The sequence below is a fragment of the Alligator mississippiensis genome, chromosome 5 (assembly GCF_030867095.1).
Source record: "Alligator mississippiensis isolate rAllMis1 chromosome 5, rAllMis1, whole genome shotgun sequence".
NCBI classification, from domain to species: Eukaryota; Metazoa; Chordata; order Crocodylia; family Alligatoridae; genus Alligator; species Alligator mississippiensis.
Window position 1 is genome coordinate 56,695,883 of NC_081828.1, and position 15,779 is coordinate 56,711,661.

Below are 15,779 nucleotides of genomic sequence, written 5' to 3' on the forward strand. Positions count from 1 at the left end.
ACAGAACCCAAACTTGCTGTGCTCTTTAGGCACTACCACAATATAAATATAAAAATCACATTATGTTTTTGTTGTAACCCCTATCCCTCTTCTAAGGTAGTTATAGTAAACAATTGAGTTCCTTAATGGAACAAGGTAGTTGAAGCAGTAGCAGTCTTTACCACAAACACAGGCACATATCATCAAACCATATCAAAGGTGCAGGTAAGTCAGGTGGTGGAGTGGTTTTGTTGGTTATCCTTTTGTGACAGTCTGCTATGCTTTTGAAAGAGAAGTGCAAAAAAGTCCAGAGATACTAAGATAATGGTTAGCAAGGAAGCACTAAATATAAATTGAATAATTACTGGGAGTGTGATTTTTGAGAAAGGAATAAAAAGAACATTTTGGGCTGAGCAGTGACTTAAAGAGTCTTTGATCTATGAGAAAAGATAGTTTTTTGTTGCTCAATTGTGGTCAGGGAAATAGAACTTTATATATTGTTTGTAAATAAAGGTGATCACATTAAAGAAACATCTGACTCCTATCTGGAACAACATGCCATACCCTGCCAAAAAGGGTAATAATAAAACCACGATATACAGTTGTTTCATTTAGAAACTCAGTGCAGCTCACAGAAGGTAGATAAGTATAATTGCTTCAATTTTACAGGGTAAAAATGAGTGAATTACCTAATGCACAAAGAAATAGAGCCAGGAAGAGAGTGCAGGTCTCCTAACTTCCATACTTGTACTCTGTTCACTAGTTTATGCAGCTTCTCTGTTGAAGGGCTATGCATTCGGCTTTCTACTCTGTTATAGATGGTGATAATACTCACAATACTATAGAATGCCATATACCAGTGTATTAGAGTTTGGCAAACTGGAAAACTATGGAATAGATATATGGAATATATATATAAATATATATTTCTATATATCTATATATAGGTATATAGATAGATAGTGTAGAAACATGAGGAAACAGGAAACAAAAGTACACATCTTTACTAAATATCAGAAAATATTTGTTTGCAAAGATGCATCTATTTATAGATAGATCTATAGATCGGTAGATATAACTTTGCAGACAAATATTTTCTGATATTTAGTAAAGATGTGTACTTTTGTTTCCTGTTTTCTCATGTTTCTACACTTACTGGTTTCATTCAGGCTGTGGCATTGAGAGTACTGAAATACCGGTAGAGAGGCTGCTCTTGCAGTGTTCAGAGACTCTTAGGAAGCAGGGAGTACCTGAAAGTACACGAGAGTCTAACTTCTTGAAATGTAGTGGAATCAATAAGCTTCTGTGGTTCAACCTTCAAAGTTATTCGTCTAGGCTATGCCTATTTATACTGAGAATTTTTATATGTGCTGGCCTTATCCATGTTATATTTATCCCTCTTCTCCCACACTTCTGTGTGCAATATGCTTATACATGTATTGAATTTATTCAGTAACATACACTTAGATATAATTACATTATTTCTTTACTGTGGGACAACAGTAACAAACACAAACTGAAATAAAATACATTTTAATTCTTCCACGTTACCAATCTGTCAGTGACTACCAAATGCCTTCAAGCAGATGCCCAGCTTGGAAAGGAGGAGCATTATTTGTTGACATTAAAAAACAAAGAAAAGTCGTGTTTGAGGAAGAACCTGTTATGCAGGAGTGGCTGCAAGAACATCGGGCTAAATATAATGCAGTGTCTGACCTTTTAGTAAAGCTACAGGAAATTAAAGGGTGAAATACAGCTTAAAATGTTCTTTCCAGTAGGCATTTCATTTACATTTTGAATAAGGAATTATTTTTTTCTCATTCCTTGGACAAAATGAGGTTATCTTGACAACTTTTTAACTTTTCATGGGAGTTTTATTTCCTTTTTAACCGCAAACTGTTTGATTTCCAGGTGGAACACCAGTATTCCCACAAATTCAATGTGACAGTAAAGGAAGCCAGAAATGTCACAAAAGGGGCTTTTGGTGATATGCGTGAGTACTCATTTTTTTTGGTTTCACTTCTCTTTGTTTCTCACCTGAGGACCTGCATTTCTTTATGCAGAGTGGTAGTACCCTGAGCCTATATTAAAGTATCGTTAACAATTTCTCTCTAAATGTCATTAATGTTAAAGAGTTGTTGTTTTAAATACCATACTTGTTTTTGCATTGTTCGCTCACTTTAGTTGATGTGTTAGTTCTACCTCCATTCCCACACACGATCCAAAAGAGGATGAAGGAGTTGTAAACTGCCTACAGTACCTAGAATTAGTCAGTGACTTAGTCAGAAAGATGGTTCTCAGATTAATGAAACTGAAAATTGCAGTGTGTTTAGAAGTCTGTGGTCTGGTAGGAAGTACCATGACCATCCTAAGGACCTTATGAGTCAGCACAAAAAATAAAGCAGCTTGCACAGTTCACAACTACACACTTCAATTTACTCTGTGTCCTTAAAGTAGCTACAGACATGGCAAGAAACCACCAGGATGACTGAAAAGGATTGGTCATTTTAAGAAAAATATACAAAAAAGCATGTAAGCTTCTTGTGGTCTTGCATCTTTAATTATGACTGTGCTATTATTCGTTCATCTATCCCTCTTTCTTGCATGGTTCTTCTGCATCTGGCCTCTTTGTCAGGTACAACAGTGGTGACTCCTCTGTGTCTGGGGATTTGTGTAGTGTGGAGAAGAGTGCAAGTCACTGGCATGAAGGGAAAATGAGGGACCCTAACCATGTGGGGGATAAGAACACCCATTGAATCACAGTCATGGAAGGGCACAAAAAGCCCTGACCATGATAGGACTCCCCCTTGGAGGGGACATGTGGGAAGAGGGGATGGAGAATACACACAGCACTGAGCAGTGTGGAAGACACATGCATGGGAATGGAGGACAGTAAGAATCCCTGGTGTCTGAAATGAGTTCAGCCCACAGAATGGCAAAAAGTGTGTGATGTTGTAGTATACTCTCCTATTTTTAGTCAGCATAAAGAAGGTCCATCAAAAATGACAGTTTGTCAAAACCAAAAATGTTTTATGAAAATAGTTTGGCTTTGACAAAATTTGCTAAACACAGGCAGGTTTTTATTGAATTCAGCCGGGGAAATCTTTGGCCAGGGCTTCCAGGATCGGTAGCCTCAAGGCAAAACTGCCAAAGCATTTCAATTGTATATATATTTATGAAATCAAATGTACCACATGGTATTGGAACTTGAAAACTCTTGCATCATATTAGTAACAATGCATAGATGTTAGCCATCTGAGTATTGTACTGTAGCTCCTGTACTTTGTGCAGATACTTCATGGGCTGGTTGGGAATTTTCAGATTAAGTGCCCTTTCCTCTCTCTCTCCATCAGAAAAGGTTTATTGTCAAAGCTGAAACTTCTTTGAAGGAATGAGTCAGCTTCTCTGTCATTGGAGATGGTTTCTATCTTCTAGGTTGGAATTTCTGGTGAAAACCAAAGAGATCTGTTTCTTAATAAGTAATAGCCCAGTGTCTGGACACTTACACTTTGAATGTGGAAGACCAGCATTAAAGTCCCAACTCAGTTTGGTTTTAACCAAGGACTTGAACCTCTGCCTCTACAGATGAGCAGTTTAACTATAGTCTATGGAGTCTTTCTGACAGTAAACAGCAGTGGTCTTGACTATCCAGGATTTGAACCCAGATAAAAACACAAGTGGTACAGCCATTTATACGCATAGCTCTTCCAAGATGCATTGCTTCCCCTCTGACAGATGTGTCCATGAAATGACTGGCAATTAACTTGAATAAACTGCAGTTAATTTACGGATGTGCACATCATTCTCCTGGGAAAAAATCTTAACACATTAGTGGGCCAGAGAAAGACATTGTGAGTTTTGAGATGCTTTGATTTCCTCTTGGCAAGTAGCTAAAGGGTGGTACATAAATGCTTACAATACAATCCCTGGAAGGTAGAATCAAATTACTGCTGCTTGTCTGCTCTTTCTATTCCCAAGTACAGTGTAGCAATGACTAAAATGTTTTATTCCCCAAGTTCAATAACGTGTGTTGCTTAAATTTCCTTTTATTCATTTTAGCATGCTCCCCAGACTTTTGAAGTGATTTGACTGACAGAAGCCAGGGAATAGTGTAAAAAATCTGATTTCATTTCAGTTCACACATCTGTGTAGAAATACAGTAAAATATGAGGAGAGGTAATGTACACTATGTCTGTTTGTAGTCTGTGTCTTGTGGTCTAGGGTGCATTTACTAGCAGAGGGGTGCCTGCCCTTCTTTGTTTTCAGATGCTAAACCACATTAAGAGAAACTAAAAAAAAATGTATTTCAAATAGTTACTTCATGATTTTTCTATATAAGCAATTTTTGTCGTTGCTACAAGGAAGTTACTTGGTTTACTAAAGGAGCAGAGCCTGTGCCAAAGAACAACTTATTTTGAAAATATAGTGTGTTCAGGAAGAGTGGCATCTCTAATGGCTATCCGGGGGTTGATTTAGTCTGTACCTGCTGAGGCAGAATTGGAACAAATGCCAGGTTATCAGGCTCTTCTAGAACAATGTTAATGCATGTACCTCATCTCTGTTCATAGTCCTTTATTTGATCATAGTTTTTATGTAAATTTCCTGAACAGAACAATGAGCTTTCTTTACCACATGGCTCATATTTAAAGATATTGTATGGTATTAGGAGTGGCAGGTACAGTGTGTTGGATGACCAAGTGAGAGGTAATACAAAAATAGCTTGAACAGAGCCTGTAAGGTATAAAGTCAACCTGTCGCTGCCCCTGAGCATCAAAGGCAATTCTGAGTGTTCCTGTAAAAGGTTCATTTTGAGCTCTGTAAGAAAGCCACAAGGGTAGATACATTTCAGGAACAGAAAAAGATTGCTGTGTTCTTAAGTTGCCAACAATACATTAAATGGTTGTAGAGCCTTCCATGAAGGGAGAGAGAGAGAGAGAAAGAGAGAGAGAGAGGAAAAGGGAAATAGTTCAAATGTTTGAGGATCCTTGTGCCTTTTGAACACACATAACTAATAAGAGGTATATGTTCAGGATGAGAATACAAAAGAAATGAGAAGCAGCAGAGGAGTCTGTCATAGACCTGAAAATAAAACCTCAGTCTTGTGGAAATGAAAGACAAAGGGTGAGTCTACACAAGTATTTATGTTCACCTAAACTTAGTGTGTTTTTGCTTATGGCACAATAAGGCAATTTAAGAGCATGTCTACATGTGGATGTGCTAATGCACATTAAAGTGTATTAAATGTAGGTGCAAATAGGTAAGTCACATTAGCGTATTAATGCGCATTAGTGTGTCTACACGTGTGCTAATGAGACTTAGCTATTTGCACCTACATTTAATACCTGCTTTATGCAGGTATCAAATTTAGGCTCACATACCCTTAAATTGCTATTTTTAAAGGTACATTAAGGCTGTGCATGTATAGACACGCACTCTTAATGTACCTTAAAAAATGGCGATTTTAGGCTAAACCCACTTGAAAGAGGCACGTGTAGATGTGCCCAAAGAGACTCTTAGACCAGATTATTCTAGGATGTCAATAAAAGTCGGTGAGAGATTAGTAAGAGAGAAAAGTATGGCACTACAAAGCTTGTATATGTATATGCCCATCTGCAGAGAAAACTGAAATACAAAATATGTCTGAGTGCAGTTAAGAAAGCAGCAGCAGAAAAATTGACAGAAATTAAGTTGGGAAGCACAGGGACATGGCATGTTCAAAACAATGCCAGTGATGTAGTTATTGGAACGAGCATAGAAATGATCTTAGTTTGGGGCAGAAATGGTAGAAATTGCAGCAATTATATCAATAAATCCAGCCATTATGCTAAAACGTTCAGAGAAAGCAGGAAAGTGCATGCAGTAAGAGCAGAAAGAGAAACTTTAAGTGAGCAGGAGGAGTTGTCTTGAATACAGTTTGGGAGGACCACAGAAACTTGAAAGACTGGCTACTTAAAATACATGCGGATAGTACTTATGTAACCTACAAGTTAAATATTGCCACAGAAATGAATGTAGTAATAGAAAGTGAATAGAGTGGTGTGACGAACACAAAAAATTGAGAGAACCAAAGGTGTCTGTGAAAGACTATAATAGAAGGATAATCCCAGGATCAGGAGAGCATGTTCTGACACTTAAATACAAAAGGAAAATAACAGAACAAAAGTTTGTGGTAATATGAGTTTTCTTACTTTTATATAGCAAGTCCTAGGGATTAGGGTTACAAGCCAATGGGTCAGAAGGGAGGGACAAATACAGGTAAATAGACATTCATAGTGTAACAACATACACTCAAAGGGTAAGTAACAAGGAGTAGTCAGTACCACTAGAATACACAGATTCAGCAAATAAAGTTCCCTCCCCCACCTCCAGAAGTGCACCCAAGAACAAGCCTTTAGCCCAGACCAACTCTGTACAGGTCTCCATGTTGGGGGTTATGCTCACTCAGTCTGTAGCTCAGCTGTGCTATGGAGTTGCTTCCCATTAATTCCTTGCTCTCTGGCATGTAGCCAGACTGCAGCTATGTGGTCACTTGCTTTTCCTGCTTTCCCGAGGTCTGTGGGATTTGGAGTCCAGAAATATAGCCTGCAGGACCATGCAGGGTTGTTCATCACTCTTCATCACTTCCGCTTCCTACTTCTACCTGCCTCTGGGATTTTAGTCCAGAATCACAGCCAGCAGGACTCCTCAAGGTTGCTTCCTTTCTGTTACGCATTCATGTTATGTTTCCAATTCACACAATGCATTATATTACACAATACATACATTACATTACTCTCCACCACTTTTAGCTGGATGTACCCCCACACCTTACTCAGGTTATACCATTTAGTCACTAAGTCACCTGCCAGGTCTCCCTCTGTGGTTTACCTGAGAGTTTAGGGATGGAGGCCCCCATTGGTTCTAGTGGGTGTTGGGTACCCTTGGTTGAATCCAGTTCTGATTTTCCCCTTTTCACCCACTCTTCTTTGCTATCATCATTCCTGTCAGGCCATGGGTCCAACCTGACATTTCCTGGTCTAGAAGCATCCTCTGGCAGTGTAGTGTTGGGCTTATTTATGGCTGTATTGGTAGAGGTTCAGTTATTCATAGATTCATAGCTTTATAGAATGCAGGGCCAGAAGGGACCTTGAAAGATCATCAAGTCCAGCCCCCTGCACCAAGCAGGAAAGAGAACTGGGGTCAGGTGACCCCAGAAAGGTGACCGCCCAGTTTCCTCTTGAAGATTTCCAGGGTAGGCAATTGCACCACCTAGGGAGCTTATTCTACAGTCTGGACACCCTAGTTGTGAAGAAACTTTTCCTAATGTTAAGCCTGAAATGGTCTTCAAGGAGTTTGTGACCATTACTCCTAGTTTTCCCCAAGGGTGTCCTGGTGAACAGTTGCTCACCAACCCCTTGATGTATGCTCATAAGGTAGTAGTAAGCTGCTACCAAGTCCCTTCTCAGCCTTATCTTTTTCAGGCTGAAGAGTCCCAGGTCCCTCAGCCTTTCCTCATATGGCTTGCTGTGCAAGTCTCTGATCATATGGGTGGCCCTTCTCTGGACTCTCTCAAGCTGTACCACATCCTTGTTAAAGTGCGGCACCCAGAATTGGATGCAGTACTCCAGCTGCAGCCTCACTAATGCCAAGTACAGTGGAAGAATCACTTCCTTGGTTTTGCTGGAGATGCATCGATCGATGCGTGCCAGGATATTATTAGCCCTGCTGGCTACAGTGTCACACTGCTGGCTCGTGTTCATACTGTGGTCTATTATTACCCCTAGGTCCCTTTCATTAGTAGTGCTGGTCAGATTGGCATATCCAGGCCTGTAGGGGTGCAGGGGATCGTTCATCCCCAGGTGGAGCACTTTACATTTCTTGATATTGAAATTCATCTGGTTTTGGTCCACACAACTTCCCAGCCTATTTAGGTCCGCCTGTATCTGCAGCGTATCTTCAAGCATGACCACATTTCTCCATAACTTGGTATCGTCTGTGAACTTGGCCATTGAGCTCTTCACCCCCACATCCAAATGATTGGTGAAGTTGTTGAATAGTACTGGACCAAGCACCGACCCCTGTGGGACACCACTGGCCACTTCTCACCTAGATGACACAGAACCGTTCATTGGAATTCTCTGGGTCCTACCCCACAGCCAGCTTCCTACCCACCTAACTGTCTTGCAGTTAAGTTCATAATCCTCCAATTTTCTTGTGAGAACATCACAGGATACCAGATCAAAAGTTTTTTGGAAGTCAAGGTATACAAGATCAACCTCCTCTCTCTCATCCAGGTGGCAAGTTACCTGATCATAAAAGGAAATGAAGTTGGTATGACAAGACCTGCTAATGACGAAGCCATGCTGGCTGTCATTCAGAATCCTACCTGCTTCAAGCCTATTGCACATAGTCCTTAATAAATTTTTCCAGGATTTTCCCTGGGCTAGAAGTTAGGCTAACTGGCCTATAGTTACCCTGGTCTTCCCTTCCCTCCTTCTTGAAGATGGGCACAACATTGGACCTCTTCCAGACCTCAGGGACTTCTCTGGAGCACCACAAGTTTTGGAAGACCTTCGCTAGGGGTTCTGTAAAGTTGCCCATGACAACCATGTCCCATGCACACACGACCTCTGTCAGTTCTTGGGCAAACTCTAAATCAGGTTTCTCCCCCTGGTTTGGTGGTTTGTAGTATACACCTACAGTTAGGTCTCTCTTGCTGCCCCCCTGCCCCTGCAGGTTGACCCAGAGGGTTTCAAGCCATTTTTCTTTGGAGCCGATGTCAGCCTCCAAGGAGGAATACTGCTTCTTCACATAAAGAGCTACACCTCCACCTTTCTTCCCTACTTGGTCCCTTCTATGCAGGGCGTAGCCCTCTATCGCTACATTCCAATAGTGTGAAGAGTCTCACCAGGTCTCTGTTATCCCTACTAGGTTTAATGCCCACTGGAGAGCAGGAGAGCTTGCTTGTTCCCCTTGCTCCTGGCATTAGTGTACAGGCACCTGAGTCCTCCTGCTGGGGCCCTCGACTTCCTGTCACACTGAAGGAGAACTATTCCCTCAGCTCCCACAAGTGTGGCTCTCCCAGTGTCCCTGTCTATAGACCTTTCTTGTTTGTTGGTCCCAGGGCAAGCTCCAGTCAGTGTTTCCCTGTCCCCCTGCAATCTTATTTTAAAGCCCTATCTAGAAGATTGGCCATCCTGGCTGAGAACAGTGACTTACCTTTCCACGTGAGGTGGATGCTGTCTCTTCCTAGGAGTCATCTCTCACTAAAGTGCTTGCTGTATTTGAGAAAACTGAAGCCCTCTCGGTGGCAACACTGTTGGAGATGTTGGTTCACTTCCTCAATGCATCCTTCCCTCCTAGGACCATGGCCTGCAATAGGGAGCACAGAAGAAAAGATTACCTGAGCCCCTGACCCCTTGAGCCTAGCCCCCAGAGCCCTGTATTCACTCATGACCTGGTCTGGATTGCTCCTGGCCATGTCATTTGTTCCCAGATGGATGAGGTGCATGGGGTAGTAGTTGAAGGGCTGGATGAACCTGGGGATCCTCTCCACAACATCTTGGATGCAGGCCCCTGGCAAGCAGCGTACTTTATAGGCTAGGAGGTTGGGACAGCAGATGGGTCCCTCAGTGCCCCACAGGCTATGAAGCCTCTGGTAGAGTCTTGATTGTTGATGAAAAGGCCTCCCTAGCTCTCTTGTGGGGGCAGGGTCTCTGTCCTGTGAGCACACACAGGGCTTCATCTGATTATAGTGTACTACCAATGTTTGTCCACTGGGCTTGCTTGCCAGACAAAGATATAGAATCATAGAAAGTTAGGGTTGGAAGGGACCTCAGGAGGTCAACTAGTCCAACCCCCTGCTCAGCACAGGATCATCCCCAAATAGAACATTCCAGCCAAAGCTTTGTCTAGCTGGGTTTTGAAAACACCCAAGGATGGAGCTTCTACCACCTCTCTGCACAACCTGTTCCAGTGTTTTACTACCCTCCTTGTGAGAATATTCTTCCTAATATCTAACTTAAACTTCCCGTGCTGCAACATGAGAACATTGCTCCTTGTTCTGTCATCTGCCACCACTGAGAACAGTCCATCTCCATCCTCTTTTAAACCCCATTTCAGGTAGTTGAAGGCTGCTATTATATCCCCCCTCAGTCTTCTCTTGTCTAAACTAAATAAGCCCAGTTCCCTCCATCCTTCCTCATAAATCATGTTCCCCAGCCTCCTCACCATTTTTGTTGCCCATTTTTGATTAACATCATTTGAATGATGCTGTCTTCAAAGTTTCTATTTTGAAATTTGTTCAGCTTCAGAAGCTTTTCTCTATACAATTTAAATGTTGCCTAGCATATGTCAAGAAGTTCATACCTAATTATATAGCTTGCACAACACATCAAAAACAGCATAATGTAGACATATCAGTGTAGTTTTAAAACAGATAGCTGGGGGCCTGGTAGTCATTTAAAAAAAAATATATATATATATATACACACAGCACAGGAGCTCTACCAACCTGTCCTGTGACCACTATGGCTCACTTAACAGTCCAAAGCATGTCATTGCAATTACATCATACACATTCCTGTTAAAATATTCACATTGTGCATCCCATACTCCGACCTGTCTACATACTTGAATGTCCATCACCATCACCCTTGCCTTTCACAATGACACAATCTTGCCCCTAACCCCCACATATGGTAGGATGCCTTCATGGCAGTTATTGCTATGTCTATTTCTCAGTCCTTTCAGACATTGCTGTTGTTGTTGTTGTCATCTTCTTCTTGCTCCTTGGCTCTGCTGAAATTGTCATTATTGTCTTCATTGTTGCTTTCTGTAGGAGTCCCATACTTGGCAGACAGCGACAGATTAAGAATCATTGTGGCTCTAGGCAAACAGAAAATTGGAGGCCTCCCACCAAGTGAGGACAGATTTCCTTTGCACCCACCAGGGGGCTGTGGTTGGGTCTGTCTGGCCTCCTCGGTACATCTGGGGTGAGCCAGGGAGCATGAGTGCCACTGAGGTGAAGGCAGTCCTGGCCCTAAGCCGGCCCAGCCCCTCGGTCTGGTGAGTGTTGCACAGCTGGGGATATGGTTCCCCAGTGCAGTGGGATGGATCAGGGCTGGGGCTGATGGGGGGGGGGGAGAGAGGGGGAGTAGGGGCACAGGCTCTACACCACCCCCAGCTGCTTACCTGCTTTTCTGCCAGCCCTGTCAGGGTAGAGCTGTCCTATCCCGTCCTGTCCTAGTGGCACTGTTGCTGGTGGCTGCCTGCAGATGCTGGAGAGTGAGAGCAAGGCTGCCCATGAGGACTTCTGGTAGGAGGCAACTCTGGGAAGCCACTACCACCTGCTGGGAGCCCTGCGCCTGCCCCTGGTCTGGCCAGAGGGGAGGAGGTGCCTGTTGCCTACCTCAGATGCCCATAGCCAGGACACCCGTGTGGGCTGTGCAGCTCATAAACTTGGGCAGCTGAAGTGGTATTTTGCAATGGGGTCACTCTTATTTCACTGTAGCTCAAGTGGAATAAACTGATTTGAATGTTGCAGTGAAAACAATGAGGATAATATGCTCCTATTCTATGGGCCTCAAGCAGAACATGAATGTTGTAAGCAATTCAGATCAAGGACTATTTCCATGAAATAGCCTACATTTTTCCTTGAGATATTCTATAATATAAATAGCAAATTATACACTGACCAGAACAGCTCAGGAGATATTAAGTTCAACCATCTGATCACCAAACCTAACCATGGTTTGATTTCAAATTTGCTGCCTTGCCCCGTGTGTGTGTGTGTGTGTGTGTGTGTGTGTGTGTGTGTGTGTGTGTATTAGGGGTGTGTGAAGTGGGCCATATTCAATTTGGACTTGGATTCAGCCCAATTCAGGGGACAGTGATTCAGTTAACTGATTCGGGTCACTGTCCCGATTCAATTCAGCCAAATCCTAATTTGAAGATTCAATTCTGATTCAGAGAATCAGTGATTCGGCCATAAACATAGCTTTATATGATTTTTCTAGGAACCTGAAGGTTCCAGGTGCAGCACTTGAATGCTGAGATGGTGGGTAGATCAAGCATCCCACAAGAGCATGGGTCCCCCCCCCCCCCCCCCCCCGCCCGCATGCTCTGTGGCAGACCTGGAAGTGAAGTGGACCAGAAGTACTTCCAGTCCATCTCTGGGTCTGCTGCTGAGTGCGTAGGGGACCCCCCACCCCGCACCTCCCTGACTTGGTGATCGGCTGCATGGGGACCCTGGGTGTTCCCCCCCAGACCCAGGAGGCACCAGTCAGTGAGCCAGGGGGTAAGGGGGTTCCCCATGTCCTCTGTGGTGGCCCTGGAAGTGGACCAGAAGTGCTTCTGATCTACTTCCGGGTCCACTACTGAGCACACTGGGGCCCCCCCTGTGTTCCTGTGGGATGCTTCATCCACCCCACCATCTCAGCATTTATAAACCACCTTGAGGTACGTAGAAAAAACATATAAAGCTGTGTCTGTGCCCAAATCGTTGAATCTCTCCGAATCTATCCAGATTGAATTGGAGGCTTCTGATTTGATTTGGAGAGATTAACGGGTCTCCGGATTCAATTTGGTTTCAGAGATTCAGTCGCTGAATTGGGCCGACTCTCCTCTGAATTGAATCAGCAACCAAAGCTTCACACAGTCCTGTGTGTGTGTGTGTGTGTGTGTGTGTGTGTGTGTGTGAGAGAGAGAGAGAGAGAGAGATGGGTCATGATGGGTCATGCATATATACTTATTCATGATGGGGCAAGAGAGTGGAGATATATAATTTAAGACTGTAAATAAAAGTGTAAAATGAAAGCTGTAGTTTCTCATCACTTTACAGGTACCACCAGGTAGTATGAAACTAATCTAGCAAAATCTATTTTCTGCAAACACATTTTTTGATAGAAAAATGACTGCTTTCTTTCTGTTAGCACTTTTTTATTTTGAAAGAGTGAGAAAATTAGAAGAAACAATTTAGAAAAAATTGATGAAAACTTATTTTTTATCCCCTTTGAAAGTTCTTGTGCTTCTCCATTACTCTGTCATTCTGCAGTTTGTTGCATTACATAGAAAGAAGATCCGTTTACATAAGCGAGGAGCTTCTGCAAATGAATAGGATGTGAACTATTGTATACTTCTGTGTGATTGTTTCAATTTGATGGAAGAAAAGGTTCAATTCACCCACATCAGTATGTCTGTAAGGAAAAATTATTTTGAAAAGTCTGTTAGTAAAATCAACACCATGTCAGTAAAATCAACACTGTGTTTGTATTCTGCAAAGGTTGAATGCTGTAGCCTGTGTACTTCTGGTTGGACTGTGCAATGCTTATTTTAGACTCACACGCATAGCACTATTGAAATTTATGGAACCCTTCCTCTAAGAATTCTCTCTTTTGAGTAAGCATTTTACATCACTGTTCTTTGGTAATCTAAACTGCATGTTTACAATATCTAGGCTAAGAAGCACGTTTAGCACAGAAGCAATTCACGTGTCACTTTAAGATTATGTTTTCTGTAATCCTCTATAATAATTTGCTTCCATTTATGTCTTTGTCATTCTGTCTGTCATGCTCAAAAAACCGTGTTTGCGCTAACTTTTCTGGACTTTTAGTGATTGATTTCAATTAGTTATGGTGTACTCTTGGTATCCAAGCAAACATTGTCCCTTACTACCCTTACTTTAACTTTAACCCATAATACCCTTACCAAGGTGAAGCAGAGAATAGACAGCAATTGAATGCAGGAAGAATGGCAAGAGTAAGACAAAACACAACAACTGAGCAAAGAGGAGATCATAGAAGAGATGCAATGGAAAGGCAAAGGGTTCACAGAGACAATAGAAGACAGGCTGAAGAGTAGGCAACAATAGATTCACTGAAGATGAGATTGAGGAACATAGTTGTGGATTGATGAATGTGGTGTGCCATTTTGTAACTCTTTAAACTTCCAAGCTGAAAGACCATCAGATGGCCAATTCTGGAGTTATTGTCATGAGGTTAAAGTGAGTCTGCCTCCAAAAAAGACTGTATCCACAGTATTTGTGGGATTTCATGATGAATGGGAACAATGAGCGTTACCAGAACTTTAGAACAAACATTTGATCATACAACAGTGCATTGTCTGTTGAGCAACGATCATTTGGTGAGATGTATGCTTCATGGACCATGTGGAGGATTGAATCCAAATGCACCATGCATGGAAAATCATCAATATCCGGAAGATTTTACAGAGGAGACACTTGGAAATGTTGATGGATACCAATTGTATAGGAGACAACCAGGCAAAACAGCTCAAGTTGGCTATGACACAGTGGATAACAGAAACGTGGTACCCTATAACAAGTAGCCTATTTCTGCCTGTCATTTTTTATGGGCTTTTACAGTAGTTATTGCTAGAATGTAAACTAAGGTGCGGATTTAACAACATGTCAAGTCCGTAGCAGCTACCTGTGTGTGTACTCTTACAAGGTGGTGTGTGTAAAGTAACTTGCTGCTACACAAAACTGGAGTAAACCACCTTGTATTCACAATGGAATGTGTGTGTGACAAGGGCAATTGCCATGGAATAATAGACATAGACTAAGTTCATACCCCAGTTTACTTCATTCTTGTTGGCGCGCCTATATCCAATGCAAAGTAAGATGAACTGAATAAAGTGCAGTTTAATTCTGAATAAGCAGTGTTGTAATAATGGGTGGATGAGCAAAGCACAGACAATGGGTGCTGCCTAAGGATAAGTGTGATGCCAGAATGGAGCTAGGAGGTGCCTCACCCTTGTGTCCCTTTCCCCCAGAACCCTGCAACATCCCTGCAGTAGCTCTGGCCCTGGCAATAGCAGTAGGGATAACAGAGCAGAAGTGGTGCACAAATGTGTGTGTGGTGTGTGTATGAGACAGGCTTCAGTGAAGACCATTCTGCAAAACGTAGTTCTAAAATTGAGAAAATGACACTAGGTTTCTGTAAAAGAGACTCTGGAAGTACTGGCAATGCTTCCCAGAGTTTTATAGTGTGTGGGAGGGCACCATCTGCTACATCTTTTATAAAGGTTGCATCAGAATTTTTAACCTTGTTCACATTCTCACTGCCTGACCAGAGAGTTATTTTGATTGCTGTGTAGAGGAGTAGCAATTGCTGTATAGAGGTGTAAGGGAATGTACCCCATCTGTGAAAAAATATCTTCTACTTTGACACCTGAAAGATCTGTGTTAGGGTTTCTCTTGTTAAAATGAATGCCTGTACATTTGACTTCTCTGTGACCTGGAACAGTCCAGCTGCACCTTCCCACACACCCTTCCCAGACTCCCCAACCTCCCTCAGGACTGGGAAAGGTGAGGTGGAATTTCCCCCTAGCTTGACTTCTCCTGTGCTTGAGAAGAGTTGAGCTGCCACTGCTCTCCCAACCTTTTCCAGAAAGGGTTTTGGGGGAAGGAGGGACACAGGCATGTACAGCCTTTCCTCACCATTCCACTCCTCCTGGGGCAAGTAGAGGCATGGAGCAGCAGCTGCTTCCTGGCACCTTCACCAGACTTGGTTGACCCAGAGTACAGGAGGCATCTGGAGGCTAGAGTGCCTGTAGACTCCTCTCTTGGAAAGATTCATACTGCTGCAAATTTCCCAGAAATTTTAAGTGGTAGGAATGAATGACTGTCCAGGGCTACAATTTGCATTGCCCCCTTTACATTTCTAGAAAGAGCCTCTCTCATTTTTGAGGCAGGACCGGAGTCATATATTTCCTAGTTAAGAGGCAAAAGCTTCTTTCTATAGTATCTGCTTCTATTTAGTAGGTTTTCTATTTACCTGGAACTGTGTGAGGCTGGTTAA

The 15,779-nt window shown here is 42.6% G+C and overlaps 1 protein-coding gene across 1 annotated transcript in view; it reads left to right on the forward strand.

The window, feature by feature from the left end:
- The window catches only part of PLA2G4A (phospholipase A2 group IVA), a 125,811-nt gene that overhangs the window by 28,297 nt on the left and 81,735 nt on the right, over positions 1 to 15,779 (forward strand). Inside the window, exon 3 of the mRNA XM_006258681.4 lies at positions 1,891 to 1,972. Within this exon, the coding sequence (XP_006258743.1) occupies positions 1,891 to 1,972 (82 nt within the window). The remainder of the gene's footprint in view (positions 1 to 1,890; positions 1,973 to 15,779) is intronic.